At 47.9% G+C, this 14,562-nt stretch overlaps 1 protein-coding gene across 5 annotated transcripts in view; it reads left to right on the top strand.

Moving 5' to 3' along the window:
* BARX2 (BARX homeobox 2) overlaps positions 1–14,019 on the top strand; it is a 57,645-nt gene extending 43,626 nt beyond the window's left edge. The window contains exons 3-5 of one of the 5 annotated variants that reach the window (XR_004974839.1): positions 3,987–4,071; positions 7,730–8,006; positions 10,399–11,890. Coding sequence is in view for 3 of the 5 variants with exons in the window: in XM_036353741.1 (XP_036209634.1) it covers positions 3,987–4,071; positions 12,995–13,264 (355 nt within the window). In the remaining 2 variants the exon portion in view is untranslated. Of the gene's footprint in view, positions 1–3,986; positions 4,072–7,729; positions 8,007–8,873; positions 9,715–10,398; positions 11,891–12,994 lie in introns of those variants that run through there. The other 4 variants (XR_004974840.1, XM_036353742.1, XM_036353741.1 and 1 more) reach the window with 4 other exon arrangements.
* Positions 14,020–14,562: the final 543 nt, after the last annotated feature.

Genomic DNA, 14,562 nt, shown 5'->3' with positions numbered 1-14,562 from the left:
TTGAGCTCGGCGTGTCAGCATTTTGAAAAACCCTAACTTAACTCTGGTGCCATGTCACATATAGAAACTTTTTCATCTTTGCAACCATAGTAAAACAAAGACATATTTTTGATATTTATTTTATATATTTAAATGCCATTTAACAAAGAAAAACAACCAAAAAAATGAGTTCGCGTGTCACCCCTGACACGCGTGTCATAGGTTCGTCATCACTGGTTTAGGCCGTCCATCAGCAGTCATTAAGAGCTGCAAGTGACATGGCCAGATTACATTTCCAAATCCTCACATCGGTGCCACCGTACATGATTGATTAGAGAGGGAAGACCTGGGGCAGGAATACCAGGGAGTCTGGACAGTCACTGAAGACCTGAGTGAAGGTGGTCACGGTGGGAACAGAGAGGAGAGGAGCGGTTGGAGAACAATGTTGAAGGTGGAAGGGACAGAATAGACCTTGCCATGAGGAAGAGAAACAGGGTTGAGAATTCCGGGGTTCCTGGATTGGGCCGCCAGGGAAACAGGAGCTCTATGACCTGAAGTTGGAAGGCTGAGGCCAGAGTGGGTTTTGCAGAGAAAGAGTGAGTTCTGGTTGGACATGAGCGTGGGGTGCCTTTGGGTGGACAGTGGAGACGGGTCTGTGCATTGGGGATCAATAGATGGGATCTCTAGGTAACAAAGGGCCACGTTCATGCCCCGCATGTAAGGAAGAGCCTCACATACCTGAGCAGCCAGGTGGAGTGGGCACCATTTTTCATGAACTGCGGGGTGGTGTATTGAAAGGCCTTCAATGTGCACGGGTAACATGGTAGGCTTACCTTCTAGAAGTCAAAGGATTTTGAAACAGAACTGTTAGTTCCCAGTCAACCTCCTGGGGCGTCCTGCTACCTGCCCAGGCGCCTCTCAGGTGACCGCCACAGGACTGATGAACTTGCCTGGGGAGGAGGACACCACTTGGCTGGCATCGAAGCTGCCGCCTTAACCTGCCCTCTCAGCCGTTCCTCACCTCTGTACGTGACCAGGGCCATGAGCGCTGCCTCCTCCCACAGCTCTCTCCCTCATCCTCATTGTTTGTTTCTCCGGTTTCCTAGGTGACCCCATTTAAGCGACTATGCAGGGAAGTGAGAATTTGTAACGGTGGCAGGTAATGAGAGAAAGCTGATGACAGTGAAGTGTTTCTCTAGCCAGAGTGAGCCAAGGGTGCATTTTTCCCAAGTGAGCTAACCCGTGTGCGAGCGCGGTGGCAGGGCTGTGAACTGAATCTTCCACTGACGAATGCACCTGGTGGCCTCCGGTGAACCGGCTCAGGGGGCGCAGTGGGAGCCCGGGGGGACCCGTCTCCAGGGAGGCCAGAGGTCCTGGGGTTGCCCCCTGCATTCTTACTGAGATGCTGCTTGGGAAGGAGTGCCTCCTTCGTGGAGAGAGCTGAGTGCCGTTGGCGCTGGGAGGTGATTAGCTTCAGTCTGTAAATGGCTTTTAATAAAACTGTCAGCTTCCAGCAGCCCTTTTACCGGGACGACCAGATATATGTGAAGGCAGATTTAGGACCGGGTCTGAAGTCCTTTGAGGAAAGACTGCTTTTATTGTTGGAGATTTACTTATTTTATTTTACTTATTTTTTGTTTGTTAATTCTCACCTGAGGATATCTTTCCCAGTGATTTTCAGAGAGGATTAAGGGAGGGAGAGAAGGAGGGAAGAAGGGAGGCCTGGCAGGGAGGGAGAGAGAGAAAGAGAGAGAGATCAATGTGAGAGAGACACATCCCTGACCAAGGCCAGGGATCAAGCCTGCAACCCAGGTACATGCCCTCTGGTGCACAGGCTGATGCTCTAACCACTGAACTCACATGCCAGGCTATTATTGGAGATTTAAATTGTGTACTCTAGTCAAAGCAGGGGGCTGGGCAGCCTCACCTGGGCGTGCCAAGAGTTGGCACCTGGAACCTTCCTTGCCTGCACCTACTGCTCTTCCTGAGGGTGAGATTTTGCTCGTTACCCCTCAGGTAGAGAAAGGTGCAGCTGGGAACTAACACGTGAGACTCCCCCTGGCTCAGGCTATGGCTGTGTGAGATCATAGATCTTAGCTCTACAAATCACACTCCTCAGAAACCCAGTCTTCCAAAGCGGTGGTCTCTGCTTATGCTGTCTCAAGGGTGCTCGGCCCCGGGTGCTGTCTTAGAGGCCCACACTGGCTCACCGACCCAGTTCACCACAGGGCAGCGAATGTAGGCTCCCAAGGTGGTTCCTCCCACTGTTGCCCAGGTAGGCCTGGGGTTCTCAGCAACACAGGTCCACAGTTGCAGGCTTGAGGACTGAGGAGTGCAGCCTCATTCATATGCTCCCCTCCGCTGTCTGCTCCTCCTGGTGGTGGAGCGTCCCTGCACTTCCCTCACCAAAGCTGAGCAAGAGCTTCCCTTTGGCCCTGGCCAGTTTGGCTCAGTGGTTGGAGCATTGGCCTGCAGACTGAAGGGTCTCAGGTTCCATTCCGGTCAAGGGCACATGCCTTGGTTGCAGGCTCGATCCCTGGTCCCAGGTCAGGGCGTGTGCAGGAGGCAACCAGTTGGTGTGTCTCTCACATTGATGTTTCTCTGTCTGTCTCCCCCACTCCCTTCTACTCTCTAAAAATCAATGGGGAGTGAGGGGGGATATCCTCCGGTGAGGATTAACAAAACAAAACAAAATAGAACTTCTTGTAGGTCTAACTTGCATGAAAAAATGGTGGTGGAGGTGAGCCCCAATACAGGAGGAGGCGTACAAGTCAGATGTAAATAAATTGGAATCCTGGCTCCACCTCTTACTATAGGATCATCTACCAGCAGTCAGCAGAGATTTTCTGTACAGGCCAGGGAGTAAATATTTAGGCTTTATGGGCCTGTGGTCTCTTTCACAATTACTCAACTCAGAGGTTGTAGCATGAAAGCAGCCACAGACAATATATGAACGAATGAGCGTGTCTGTGTTCCAGTAAAACTTTATTCACAAAAACAGGCAGCTGTCAGGGTTTGGCCATGGTTTCAAAGAGATTCTGAGCCTCAGATCTCTGTCTGTAAAATGGGAATAATTATACCTATTTCACAGTGTGGTGAAAGGAATAAGTGAGATAGCATATGTCAGGGGCTTAGCACATAGCCTGGGCGCTGTGGTACCCAGGCAACGGTTGCTGTGTTGCTGGAAATGGCTCCAACTGCACATTTTCCAGGAATGGTTTTGACATTCAAGACTTTTCAGAAGGCTACGGAGAAATGCAGAACCACGATTAGCAGTAGAATGGGAAGCAGGAGGGGCTGCAGATTTAATGTGTGTTTTTTGGGGGGGAATCTGGCATTATGACAATTTAGGGAAGCTACAGTGAGCCTATCAGAAAGTGTGCTGGAGCCACAGTTCTGGATTTAGAACGTGATAGGCACTTTTGTGGTTATGAAAGAAGCAGAAGACATATTCCGCTCTTGCAGTTGAATTAGGGAGGCAGCAATAACTGATGTGAAACAATAAGAGACCAACTGAGAACCTGGAGCCACCTGGGTGGTGGCTGACCCAGGGGAGGGTGTAGGGGAGACATCCCGCATGAGCTGGGGGTATCCAGGAGGCTCACCTGCAGGAGGGGGGGACTTGAGCTGGATCTGGAATGATGAGTGGGATTCCAATTAGGAAAATACGACTTTGCCTTTGGATTCTGGGTCAGAATCTTCATTTTGTATAGAGTCAGAGTAAAGACTGTCAGGCTTTGCAGGAAAAGGACTTTGCCATGAAGACTCAGAAATTCTTTTCAGATCCATGTAGACAGTCCTTGGGCACGGACATCCGTCTCTAGCTTCCCAGAGTTTCAAACGTCGGATTTTTGGAAGGAAAGCAAAGCTCTTTGAGGAAGAATTGGTTTAAGGGGGAAGGTCTGAATTTCGACAGCAGTACCTGGAACCAGTTACCAGGACCCCACCTCTACTGCCCTTTCTCTCCTTCCTCATCTTTTTTTTTTTGTGTGCCTTTTGCCTTCTAGGTTGGACTTGGCCCAGTCTCTGGGACTCACTCAACTGCAGGTGAAGACCTGGTATCAGAATCGCAGGATGAAATGGAAGAAAATGGTAAGAAAGAAGAGAGTGAGTCCAACCACGAGTCCATCATGGCAGAATGAATCCTTCCCGCAGGGCTGGGAAGAAGGCAGGAAGGACCATGTGGTTTGGGCTCATGGGATTGGAAGGCCTTTTATGGTGCCGGCTGGGAGGCAGGCTGTGTGAGCAGAAGGGTAAGCCATTCCTCCTGACCTGGATTTCCTGATTAGAAGGATATTCTTTTCTAGTTTCCTTAGAAATAACAGAAAGTGAAAGCCCACAAGCCTCTCAGTTGCTAGATTTAACCCCACCTGCTAGCCTTTTCAAAGAACTTCCTTCCGCCTCCCACCAGCAGCCAAGAATAGATGTCAGGACTCTTTGTTTATAATGATATTTAGGGCACATCTGTTCTCATAGCTGTGTGTGCTCTAATGCAGTGATTCTCAAACTTCAGTGGGCACCAGAGTGACCTGGGTAGCAGGTGACAATGCAGAACCCAGGCCCCTCCCAGGACTCTGATTCCCTGTCACAGGACGGGGTGGGAATGTGTGCTAACAAGCACTCAGGTTCCTCTGATGCAGGGGGTAGAATGACTGCCATTCCCTAATACTGATCTAGTGCCTGGCTAATGAGTCCGTCCATCTTTGTTTTTTATTTATTTTTTAGAATATATTTGTATTGATTTCAGAGAAAAGGGAGAGAAATAGAAACATCAATGATGAGAGAGGATTATGGATCAGCTGCCTCTTGCATGCCCCACACTGGGGATCAAGTCCACAACCCGGGCATGTGCCCTGACTGGGAATCGAACTGTGACCTCCTGGTTCATGGGCCACCGCTCAACCCCTGAGCCACACCGACCAGGCCCATCTTTGTGTTTTAAAAGAACGTATTAGAGTAGATATCACTAAAAGAAAGAATAAACATCTGCATTTGAGGAACTCAATTTTCAGAGTAGTTTGCCCCTCTTCTTTTTAGAGGCATGTTAAATCAAAGCTTTTCAAAGTAGTTGAGTGTTTCATTTCCAGTTTCGTAAACCACAAGGGACAAGGTCAAAGCCCAGAAGAAAGGGGCAGGGCCGGATGAGGGTGGGAAGAAGCTCTATTCTAGTCTTCAGAGACCAGGTACGGCAGGGCCTCTGACCTGGCCCTTTCTCTTCGCATGTGGACCAGATCTGCCGGGATGATGTTCTAACCTCCTAACCCCGTGGTCGGCAAACTGCGGCTCGAGAGCCACATGCGGCTCTTTGGCCCCTTCAGTGTGGCTCTTCCTAAGCCTTAGGAGTACCCTAATTAAGTTAATAACAACGTACCTACCTATATAGTTTAAGTTAAAAAAATTTGGCTCACATAAGAAATTTCAGTCGTTGTCCTGTTGATATTTGGCTCTGTTGACTAATGAGTTTGCCGACCACTGTTCTAACCCATCTGGTCACCAGCCATAGTTCCTGGTTGTCTTAAGGATGGGAATATGAAGTCTTTCACCTTTAACCAAATAAGTAAGGATTTCCCACCCATCCCTCAACCTAGTTTTCAATCGATATTTTTCAATAGGTGATAGATAGTCAGATTTTCTCAATTTCGTATTTTTTTGTCGAATATTACTTTTTCCTAAAAGTGTAGCTCTTGCCATGCCTGCTAACAATGAGAAAAATAAATAAATAAACTACAAATGAATATTCATGGAAAAAGTAGGAAAAGGCCAACAAGGTAGCATTTATTATATATCCTGAAAGGAACTCCTGGGCGAAGTTCATCATTTCCCCTGGGGGGTCCTGACCCTGCAAGGGATGGAAGGATTTTCAGCTGGCAGTGGCTTGGCTCATGAAGTGCTCTCTCAAAGTGAGGTGGCGATGCCAGGTGCATGTACAAACATAGATCGCATGATTCAATACCCATGCAGTTAGCGTCTCTCGTGAACCATGCCTTGTCCTAGGCACTGGAGGAAGTACTGAAATAAAATATAACCCTTCGTGGAATTTATGATCTCGTTGGAGAATCAAGGTCCAGGATGACATTGGGGATGACATTTTCATGAAGTCCTGGTTGTTTATTTAAAGGTGTAATACGCCATAAGAGTTCAGAAGAGAGGTGTTGGGGACAGCCGCAGGGATAAGTTGAAATTGAAGGATGAATGGGATTCAGTTGAATAGGTAGTTACTCTAAAATTTTTAGAATGCTAAGGCACCCCTGAGACAGATGGCGGGAACCTTTGGGGGGTTATCTCTGGGCGAATCAGATTTGGGAGTCAGAAACTCTGTTCCCAGGCGTGCCCCTCCCTGGCAGATTTTGGGCAAGTCCCTTCGCTGCTTTCTGTGCAAGTTCCACCGCCCACCTCCTTCCCCGGCAATCACCGGCATGGAAATCAATGTCCCCGGAGTGGCAGAGGCATTGTTTAAATTGGTTATCAGCAATCTTTCATGAGTCAGATGATTAGGGAACCGGCAGCCTGCCATCTCTGCCAGCACCGCCCAGTGCCCGTGGGACCACGCGTGTGCCCTGGCCTCTGACGTCACTTGTTTTTCACCAGCTGGTTCCTGCTGGTTATCAGCGCCGTATAGAACAAGATGGAAGGCACTTAGCAGACTTAACCTCAGAGAGGATTCCACGGGCCAGCCATATTCAGGTCCCTTGAGGAAACAAGTGCCGAGTTTTCAGTTAACTTCAGCAGCCATTCACTGAGCACAGGCAACAGAGGTGCCAAGATAAGACATGCACCCAACCCACTAAGAGATAAAATCAGAGCCCTGGCCGGTTTGGCGCAGTGGATAGAGCGTCAACCTGCGGACTGAAGGGTCCCAGGTTCGATTCCGGTCAAGGGCATGTACCTAGGTTGCAGGTTCAAATTGTGCTCTGGGAGGGGACCCCTAGATACAACCTTCCTCTCCCTGGCCCTGGTTGGGGTGCATGCGGGAGGCAACCAATTGATGTGTTTCTCTTACATTGATGTTTCTCTCTCTGTCTCTCCCCCTGCCTTCCACTCTCTAAAAAAAATCAATGGAAAAATATCCTCAGATGAGAATTAACAAAATTTTTTTAAAAATAAAATTAGAAAAGGTATTCAGTCGAGTCGGGGACACAGACCTGTAAACTAGTAATTATACACAATGATCAGGGCAACAGCAGAAGGAATTACAGGATTCAGAGGTGTATAGGGAAGGGGGGGCATGGAAGAGGCGCCATCTAAGTTGGTGCTAGTGGATGGATAGAAAGGTGCCAAGTGAAGGTGGGAAGGGTGTCACAGGCAGAAGAAAGGGACAGGAGTATTGGGGGCACTCGAAGGACTTCGGAACGGCTGGGGCTCAAGCGTGAGAGCGATTGTTCAGTCGCGGGTCTGAACTCTGACTCCCCCAGAACAGTGAGGCATTGTTGGGCTCCTGATTGCTTCATGCATTTTCCTGGTGAAACGCTTTCAAGGCTATCTCTTCAGGTACTGGGAAGGAAAGAAAAAGCTAATTGGGTAATAAAGATGTCTCAAGGCTAGTAACCTAATTGGAACTGGAAAAAGATTAGCACTTGATTCTCAGAGTTATTCGCACGGCTGCCAAGGGCAGTGCTGCCAAAACCAAGATTGCATCTCTGACGAGTTTTTACCGGTCAGCATTGGTAACCTGTAGCGGGTTGGGTAAACGCAATCTTGCACCCGAGATGGGACACTCTATTCCGTCTCTGTCTGGCTTTCGTTCCAGTAGGACTCACAGGGTTTTGCAACAGGCGCAAGAGCGTCATCATCAGTGGTCTTTTTTGGCTCTGAAATACGATGCAAGCAGAAGTGTGCTCCGGGAGGGGGCCCGTGGATACAGCCTTCCTCTCCCCATCACAGAGGTGGGTGGGTTGCATCCTCATCGTTTGCAGTGTAAGTCTGCAGATAATCAACAATCCCGTGAAACTGCTACCCGTGGCCATCTGTGTCTTAACCTCTGTGTACCTGTTTGCTCATCAGTAAAAGCCTAATATGTTCCTTCAAAGGTGAGCTAATCCTGGTAAAACTTAGAACAGTGCCTGCCGCATAGAACATGACCAAGAAGTATTAACTGCTACTCTTCTTCTCATTATTATTATTTTTATTTTATTATTTTTCAAATCTTTATTGTTGAAAGTATTACATGTCCCCCTTTTTCCCCATTGACCTCTTCTAGCCTGCCCCCGCCCCCCACCCCCACCCCAGGCCTTCACCACCTTTATCAGTGTCCATGCGTTATGCATATATGCATACAAGTTCTTTGGTTGACATTATTATTTTTTTAAAAAAAATATATATATTTTTAAATATATATTTTATTGATTTTTTTTACAGAGAGGAAGGAAGAGGGATAGAGAGTTAGAAACATCAATGAGAAAGAAACATTGATCAGCTGCCTCCTGCACACCCCCTACTGGGGATGTGCCCACAACCAAGGTACATGCCTTTGACCGGAATCGAACCTGGGACCCTCCAGTCCGCAGGCCGACGCTCTATCCACTGAGCCAAACCGGTTAGGGCTAAAAAATATATTTTTATTGATGTCAGAGACGAAGGGAGAGGGAGAGGGAGATAGAAACATCAATGATGAGAATCATTGATCGGCTGCCTCCTGCAAGGCCCTCACTGGGGTTCAAGCCCACAAGGCGGGCATGTGCCCTGACCAGGAATTAAGCCTCCTGGTTCATAGGTTGACACTCAACCACTGAGCCACACTGGCTAGGCTATTATTATTTTTAAAAAATTATTTACCTGTCCATGCCATTCACATCTCCAGAGAATCCAGACTTTGGGCGGCCAGAAGAGAGAAGCCAGCTTCTGGGGGCTCTGGTTAAGTGCAGCCCCGGAGGTTTGTGGTTTCTCCTTCCCCACAGGCCAACCAGCTGCACCCTGCCAGCTCCTTAGCGTCAGGGCTCCTGAGGTCGTGGAAAATCCCCCCTCCAAGAGGAGAAAGCCCGCTGAGCCGTGTCCTGGGAAGAGACTCCTGCTAGAGAATCCCAACTTGCTTCCCAGTTCTGTGGACACAGCCGTCAGTTACGTGGCTCTCCCTTTCCCATAGAGCTGCAGGCAAAAGGAGCACAGAGCTCTCCCGGTAATGAGCCTGTGGCCTGGGCTCTGCTGGGAGGTTGGCTAACTGCAGATAAATATTGGAAAGTCAGAAATCAGAGCGGCACATTTTCTGTATCCCTCGCACATTGAGCACAGTGACATCCTGGGAAGGGTGTTCGAGTCAAATGGTCAGGGGTTTTGTGTTCAAATCTTGGCCCTGCCCTCGGCTTGCTCTCTGACGGTGATGAACCACCTCTGCCTGCTCAGCTCAGGTTCCTGTCTAAATAATGGGGGAGGTAGTCCTGTGGTCGGCAAACTGCGGCTCGCGAGCCACATGCGGCTCTTTGGCCCCTTGAGTGTGGCTCTTCCTAAGCCTTAGGAGTCCCCTAATTAAGTTAATAACAATGTACCTACCTATATAGTTTAAGTTAAAAAATTTGGCTCTCAAAAGAAATTTCAATCATTGTACTGTTGATACTTGGCTCTGTTGACTAATGAGTTTGCCGACCACTACGATAGTCCAACTGCCTGCCCCCCACCTAAGCACCTTGGACAGGAAGCGAGGCCTTGTCCTGACGTCCTTAGCAATAGGACATTTGATCTCATGTTAGAGCCTAGGGCAGTGATGGCGAACCTTTTGAGCTTGGCGTGTCAGCATTTTGAAAAACCCTGGTGCTGTGTCACATATAGAAATTTTTTTTATCTTTGCAACCATAGTAAAACAAAGACTTATATTTTTGATATTTATTTTATATATTTAAATGCCACTTAACAAAGAAAAACCAACCAAAAAAATGAGTTCGTGTGTCACCTCTGACATGCGTGCCATAGGTTCGCCATCCCTGGCCTAGAGGGATCTGTCACTGGGCATGGCTACCAGAAGGAAATGGTGTTAGTTGTTTTTCCCAGCGACATGGGACCTTGTGTGCAATGGGTTGTCTGCCCACTCAGGGCCAAGGAGACTAAATGAGGCTCCAGGAATAATTGGGCAGTAGGAGTCCCGGGGGAAGGGCCACGGGGTGCATGAGAACGCGCAGCTCCTGGTGTGGGGCGGTGGTGAGATAATGGCGTGTCAGGTGTGCTGGGAGGCAGGGCCAGAGGTCGAGTATGGAAAGCAGCCAAGAGTGTAGGTATCTCCTAATTATTGCTGGCACTGGAGTGTTTTATTCCACTTAGAAAATGGTGTGATTGTTTTGGGGCGTGTGTGTGTGTGTGTGTGTGTGTGTGTGTGTGTGTACGAAAACAGCCAGGTGGGTCAGTCCAAGCTGCGTGGGTGGTGCTCTCTAATTGCTGGGCTGGACTTTCTTTTGCCAATTAGGTGGCTTTCTTAGACTTGCCCTTTTATAACAGGATTGCTACATGGGGCACCTTCGTTCTGTGTAACCTCTTTCATACCAAGTGGAGCTGCTTGCAACATGTAAATTCCATCTTGGCACATGCGGGCGCTTTCAACAGGCTGCGCTGAAATCAACATCAGATACTGACACTGACATGAAAAACAACACCAGGGGTGTCTTCTCCCCAAAAGTGGATTTTGTCGACATCTACGCCTTGTTAGAGGCGCCCTTCAAGTCTGTGTGTTTCGGCGGAAAGCACCGTGGCTGGGCGGATTCCCAGCTAAAAGGTGGTGTTTGTTGAGAACGTATGGTTTTCCTCATACCGCACACAGAAATGAACTCAAGATGACTCATAGACCTAAATGTGTAGGCTAAAACAATAAATCTCTTAGAAGAAAGTATGAGTAAATATTCATGACCTTGGGTTAGGCAAAATCTTCCTAGATATAACACCCAAAGCACAAATAACAAAAGAAAAAAGCAATTGGCCATCAGCAAAATTAAAATGTTTTGTGCTGTGAAGGACATCAAGGAAGGGAAAAGACAACCTGCAGATATTTACAAATCTTGTACCTGGTAAGAGGCTTGTATCCAGAATACATAAGGAACTCTTACGACTCAATAATAAAAATTCAAAAACGGGCAAAGGATTTGAACAGACATCTCTCCAAAGAAGATAGACAATTGGCCCCTGGAAAGATGCTCAATGTCATTCGTCATCAAGGAACTGCAAATCAAAACAGAATGATAACCGCTTCACACCCACCGGGATGGTTTTAATAGGAAATAAACCACCATAATAACAAGTGCTGGTGAGGACGTAGAGAAATAGAATCCTCATATGCTGCTGACTGGACTGTCACATGGTGCGGCTGCTTTGGAAAATAGCGTGGAAGTTCCTCAAAATGTTAAACATGGAGTCACCATGTGAGCCAGCAATTTCACTTCTGAGTATAGACCCAAAAGATATGAAAGCAGGGACTTGAACAGATATGTGCACATCCATATTCACAGAGGCATTATTTACAATAGCCAGAAGGTGGAAACAACTCAAGTGTCCATCAAATGTCCGTTAACTGATGAATGGGTAAACAGAATGTGGTATATCCATACAATGGGTATCATTTGGCCAGTAAAAGGAATGAAATATTGGTATGTGCTATAACATGGATGAACCTTGAAAACATTATGCTAAGAGAAAGAAGCCAGTCACAAAGGATGACATATTATATGATGCCATTCATATGAAATGTCCAGAATAGGCACATTTGTAGAGGCAGAAAACAGATTAGTGGTTGCCTAGGGTTGGGGGGCAGAAGATGGGGAGAAATGGAGAGTGGCTGCTCATGGGCATGGGGTTTCTTTTGGGGGTGAGGACATGTTATACAATTGGATTCTGGTGATAGTTGCACATTTTTTGACTCTACTAAAAATCACTAAATTGTACGCCAGAAATGGATGGTATGTGAATTATATCTCAATAAAGCTGTTCTTTAAAAGAGGGACTATTGTTTATCAAGTTACTACATTCATTCTTTTTTAAAAAATTTCTTTATTAAGGTATTACATATGTGTCCTTATCCCCCCATTAACCCTCCATCCCCCCACCCCACACATTCGTTCTTATAATTCAGCACCTGGGAGTACTCTCTGCTGTTTCAGGAAGTCAACAAATACTTAGTGACTGCATGGAGAGTTAGGCAGACATTAGATGCTTGGGGCGCGAAAAGCAAGGAAATGATGCAGGATTTACCTTCAAAGAGCTTTTGTTCAAATGGGGAAGAGAAGAGTAAGGTAGGTGTGTAAGTAACAAAAATATACCCCACTCCTGATTATCTGTGCTAGTCCTTCTCACTAGCTGCCCAGGAAATCAGCAACTACTAGCATATATATATATATATAAATATATATATTATAGATTTCAGAGAGGAAGGGAGAGGGAGAGAGAGCGATAGAAACATCAGTGATGAGAGAGAATCGGCCCCCTATTGAGGATCGAGCCCAAAACCCAGGCAGGTGCCCTGACTGGGAACTGCCGGTGACCTCTTTGTTCATGGACCGATGCTCAACCACTGAGTCACACCAGGCCAGGCATGAATAGTTTTGCAGGTCAATTTTTGTCTTTGATGACTTTGTCGGGCTAAATTATTAGAAATGGAATTTTCGTGTCAGAGTGTGCACATTGTAAAACTTGTGATTGATTTGAACTCTCGGACTGCCCTTTGGAAAGGTTGTCCCAACCTATGTTGACCCTGGAGTGTGAGTATTTTCCTGCTTGCTACAAATATCGTCTTTTTTTGTTTTACTTGTCAACTTCATTGCTACCCCATTAACATCTTAATTTTCATTTCTTTCCTCATTAATGAAGTTGGATTTTTTTATAGGTCTGTGATCCTTTTATTTAATGCCAAAAAGTATGTGATACTGACTAAAAGCGCGTCGAGCATGTAAAGGATGAAGGTGTCTTTGTAGCCTGGAGGTGACAGGTTGAAGATAACTTCTCGCCAAACTCTGTCACTGCTGGGAGAGAACGACATAGATGCTTTTGAGTGTCAAGTGGAGGGAAGGCGCTCTTTCTTGCATCTAATGCCCACTTGTCTCCCTTCCAGGTCCTTAAAGGTGGCCAGGAAGCGCCCACCAAGCCCAAAGGCCGCCCCAAGAAGAACTCCATCCCCACCTCCGAAGAGATCGAAGCTGAAGAGAAGATGAACAGCCAGGCGCAGCGCCAGGAGTGCCCCACGCCCTCGCAGGGACAGGAGGAGCGCTGTGACACCCAGGAACCTCAAGCCTGCCCTGTGCCCTTGGAGGTGGCTGAGCTGCCAGGCCAGCCGCAGGAGTTGCCAGTAGCCTCTTCGGAACCCCCGCCACCGTCAAGCTAAAATCAAACTCTTTGAGGGGCAGGGGACACTGGGAAGAAGGGAAAGAGAGAAGGCAGGAGAATAGGAGAGCAAAACTCCCAAAGCCTGGTAAAGGGAGGGCGAAGAGAGCCATCTACCTCCCTCCCTTTCTCCCTCCCTCCCTCCCACAGGTCTCCTTGGCATTTGGCATTTTCATCACAAGCATTTGAGAAGACTCACACGTGCCTTAGGCCTCTCTCTTCCTGAAAGGATGCTTTAGCCACAGGATGCCCTGCATAAAGGGAGACAGTGCCTTGGAACTGCCTGCCCCCGCTGAAGGCTGTGGCGCTGGGTGAGCACCCCACCTGGCACGGTCCCGGGGTGCGGCTCAGCTCTCTCCTTGCTGGGCCTCTGGGCATCCAGTCAGCAAAGCAGAAAGATACGGCGGGCTGGGGCAGCTCGCTCAGGTCCCTTGCTGACTCAGCACTTATTTCTGTAGTTTTTAAAAGAGAATTTCAGGTTTTTTGGTTGTTGTGGAGGGGGGGGGTGGTTGAGGAGGGCGGGCTGGAAAGAGTCCGGGGAAGGGAGTTCTGCGTTATTCTCACTGTTTCTGAATAAAGTTTGTTTGTTTGAAGACACGTGTGCCTTGGAACCCCTGATGAGAGTGTCAGGTGACTTGAGAACTGAGCAGCCTGGTTTTTTTCTCGCTCCGTTAAGTTGCCATCCCTGGAAGCTGCAATGCGGACCTGTTGAGATAACTTTTATTTTTTAATGAAAAATAAATCTTTCAAAAGGGCCGGGTGCATTGGTTTCTTTGGCGGAGAGCGTGTGACTCTTCTTGACTATCTCATGGGAAGAGAGACCCGGAGGCAGAGCCCTGCTCCCTGGGCTGTGGTTTCTCAGCTAGAAAAGAAAAGTCCAGACCAGGCCCATGGTGTCTCGGGCAGAGGGCAAAAGGCAGACCCACCAGTGCCCTTGGGTGAGGACGGGGCAGGTGGTGGGGGCTCCGCTCACCCCCCTCCCACCGCCTTCTGCCAGCACAACTCCATTCTGAACAACTCCAGGCACTGAACATTCTGGGCTTCTACCTTCAAAACTGGTCCTACTTTTTCCGAAGAGATCATCAACGTATTTGCTTCAAAACTCAAGCTGTTGTAAGAAAAAGTCCTGCTGCCCGCCTGCCCCCTCTGCCCTGTGCCCGCCGTCCCCTCCAGGTAATCATGTCGATTGGTTTCTTGATTATCTTTCTGTACTCGGTGTACACTTGGGTGACGGGTTCTGCAACTTCTAACAGAAGAAGATTGGAGAAGGACTTGGCCAGATGGCTCTGTGATTTCAAG

This window comes from Myotis myotis, unplaced genomic scaffold, assembly GCF_014108235.1.
Source record: "Myotis myotis isolate mMyoMyo1 unplaced genomic scaffold, mMyoMyo1.p scaffold_m19_p_20, whole genome shotgun sequence".
NCBI lineage: Eukaryota > Metazoa > Chordata > Mammalia > Chiroptera > Vespertilionidae > Myotis > Myotis myotis.
This window is presented reverse-complemented; position numbering and strand designations above follow the sequence as displayed.